Below are 2,911 nucleotides of genomic sequence, written 5' to 3' on the forward strand. Positions count from 1 at the left end.
CTTTTTTATTTTCCAAGACTAGGACTTATTATGGAATAGGTTTTTGAAAATAAAGTTTCCTTTTTGGAAAATGGCCTACATTCAGAAATGTCTTAGAACAAGCATTTTAAAAAAAAAAAAAAACTAATAAATAATCATAAGTCAAAATACATTAGAATAAAATTACAGTACATCATCGCTCCTAGAAAATTCACCATACTAGACGATCCTTTCAAAGGTTCATAAATAAAAGTCTTCTTGAGTCGAAATCGTTTCCTGCATCGTGATGAAAAGTATGCAGAAAACTAAGACGAATCACAAGTTTTCAGTAGGGTGATGTCCAAACTACTTGATCTGGTGCGGCGCGGAGAGACTGTTTTGCTTTTGATCCAAGTGAAGACAATAGAAATGTGCTCGTCCCACTTCCTCAAGTCCTCAAAACCTGGAAAGAAATGACACCGAGTGAAGTAGGCGGCTAGGAACCCACCCAGACCAGTTCTGTTCGGGCCAGTTCGGCTGACAAAGCGGGCTCAGAAAGGCACCGCGGTGTTTCCCTCAAGTGCCCAAACACACAGTCAAGTGTGGCTGGGGGGCGCACCACCGGACAGGGACGGTCATGATGGGCGCGGGCGCGGTCTGCGAGGCCCCCTGCCTGGCCCGGGCCTCCCCAGCCTTCCCTCTCTGCCCAGGGCCTCCTGGCTCCAGTTTGTTTCTCTTCCTTCCATCGCCCCAGAAACTCGGAATGAGTTCTGATTTCTCCATACGGGAGCCGAACCTGTGAGCGAGCTTCCTACTCCTCCCAACACACTCCCGAGATCCACTCCTCTGGAGCGCGAGGGCCGGGACCTTACCTTGTCTGGCCCGGGAGCTGCCCCCTTCAGGCAGAGTTGGAGGTGCTGCGGAGAAGCCGGTGTCCGTGCGGCTGCGAGTGCGGCTGTGGGTGCGGGTGTGGTATTTGGTGCGGGTGCGGGTGCGGGTGAGGGTGTGGGTGCGAGTGCGGATGAGAGTGTGGATGTGGATGTGGATGTGGATGCGGATACGAGTGGAGCTGCTGGGGCTGAGGCTTGGGTTGGGGCTGAGGCTGGGGTTGTGACTGGGGCTGGGGTTGCGGCTGAGGCTGAGGCTGAGGCTGGGGTTGGGGTTGGGGTTGGGGCTGGAGCTGCGGCTGCGGCTGCGGCTGCGGCTGCGGCTGCGAGGGGGGCTGCTGCTGGACCAGGTGCTGCTGCTTCTGCCGCGTGGACTTGACCGCCAGGATGGCCTGACGATTCTTGTACTGCACCATCTGCAGCGTGATCTCGGCGTTCCAGCCCTGGTCTTGCGGGCACCGAAAGTCGATTTCCTTGCCCTCTGCCATCACCACAGTGAAGTACATGTACTTGCCCTTGCGCTCTACACAGTCCACGGTCTTCATGTTGGAGAAGTGCAGTTCCTTGAGCTTGACCGGCGGCTCGAGGCTGGCGACAGCGGGGCCACTGGGTAGGGACGGCTCGGCCGGCCCCTGCCCGGGCTGTTGCTGCTGCTGCTGCTGCTGCTGTTGCTGCTGCTGGTGTTGCAGCTGCTTGGGGGGGATGAGCAGCAGCCCCTCCTCGGTGAGGATGCAGCACTTTTTCTTCCAGAGCTGCAACAACCCGTCGCTGCGCTTCTCCAGCACGCCCTCCTTCAGCGCTTTGCAGCCGCTGCTCTCCAGCATCCTCCCAGCATAAGAGGGGCCGCCGCTTGGCTCGGCCTCTCCGTTTCCAGCCACGCGGGCCGGGGGCAGCAGCAGCAGCCGCGCGCCGTCCTCGCCCCAGCGGCTCCCACGGCCGCCTGCCCGGAGCGCGCAGAGGAGGCTAACACGCAGGAGGCAGAGCGGCGGCGGCGGCTGTGGGTCCCGGCAGAGGGACAGCCGCGTCCTGATGCGCCACAAGGTCCCGGAGCCGCGAGCTGCCGGGCCTCTGCCGTCCTCTTGCGAGCGCTCACTGAAGGGCACTGGCCGGGCCCCCTCGCGGCGCTTTTGAATGGGCCATCTTCCCCACCCCCGAGTGACACCCAGCGGAAAAGGCGGCTCCTGGCGCCCGCACCACGGGGGAAAGCCCAGCTCCGAAAGGCGCTCGGCAGCCGGCGCACGCCTCATTAACTTGGGGCCTTTCCAAAGCCGGCTGCGTCCACGCCCCCCGCGTCCCTCGCTCCGCCTCTCGCCGCCCACTTGCTTCCGCGCTTGTTCCCGTGGAAGGCGACCCGGACCCGAGCCCCGGAAACTCCTCTCCTCCACCCAGGGCGATCGCCCAAGGAGTCCTGGCTGCCTGACGACTAATGCCGACGCTCACAGGGCGCTGCGAAGCCATCCCCCGCGTCCCGCCTCTCCCCGGCCCGCGGGGCTTTCTGCTAACAGCCTCAGAAAGTGAGGACTGGGGCGCGGAGGCGGGGGCAGCCTCCAGGCTGTGCTCTCTCTCCGTTCTTGGGAATTAGCCCTGGGGATTCGCGCTTGGCTCCGAGAGCCGGCAGAACCAGCGTCGTAGCCTGGGTGAGCCGGGAGGCCGGGGCCGAGGCTCGCGAGTCCCGCGAGTGTGCCTCTCCCGGACGCCTAGGTAAACAAGTGAGCGCACAGAGGCCGAGAGGACATCGTGTCTTCCCAGGCATATTCGCTCACGGTCACTAATTAGCTCTTCTTGGAAAGAGGGCGACTGTTAAAGCAATGGTGCGACTGTCGGGTTTGCCACGGGTGGAGAAAGGCGGACCCACGTTAGGTCGCATTTCGCCTGCCTTTTCTCTACCCCGACCGGAGGCGCTAACCCGTCTTCGGCTTTCTTCTTGACCCGTCCTTACGGTGTTCATCGTCTCTTAAACAGTAACTCTCTACAAACCGGGGTAATATCCGGTACTGAGATCCCACACTGCAAGGCACAGTTCTAAACGCCTGGTCGACCTCGCGGGTCCCTCTTTCCAAGCGCCT

The 2,911-nt window shown here is 60.8% G+C and overlaps 1 protein-coding gene across 1 annotated transcript; it reads right to left on the reverse strand.

The window, feature by feature from the left end:
* Positions 1 to 832: 832 nt before the first annotated feature.
* PHLDA1 (pleckstrin homology like domain family A member 1) lies at positions 833 to 2,122 on the reverse strand. The gene has a single exon (XM_050748549.1). The coding sequence runs from the start codon at positions 2,090 to 2,092 to the stop codon at positions 857 to 859; it is 1,236 nt and encodes a 411-aa protein (XP_050604506.1). The 5' UTR covers positions 2,093 to 2,122; the 3' UTR covers positions 833 to 856.
* Positions 2,123 to 2,911: the final 789 nt, after the last annotated feature.

Source organism: Macaca thibetana, chromosome 11, assembly GCF_024542745.1.
Source record: "Macaca thibetana thibetana isolate TM-01 chromosome 11, ASM2454274v1, whole genome shotgun sequence".
NCBI lineage: Eukaryota > Metazoa > Chordata > Mammalia > Primates > Cercopithecidae > Macaca > Macaca thibetana.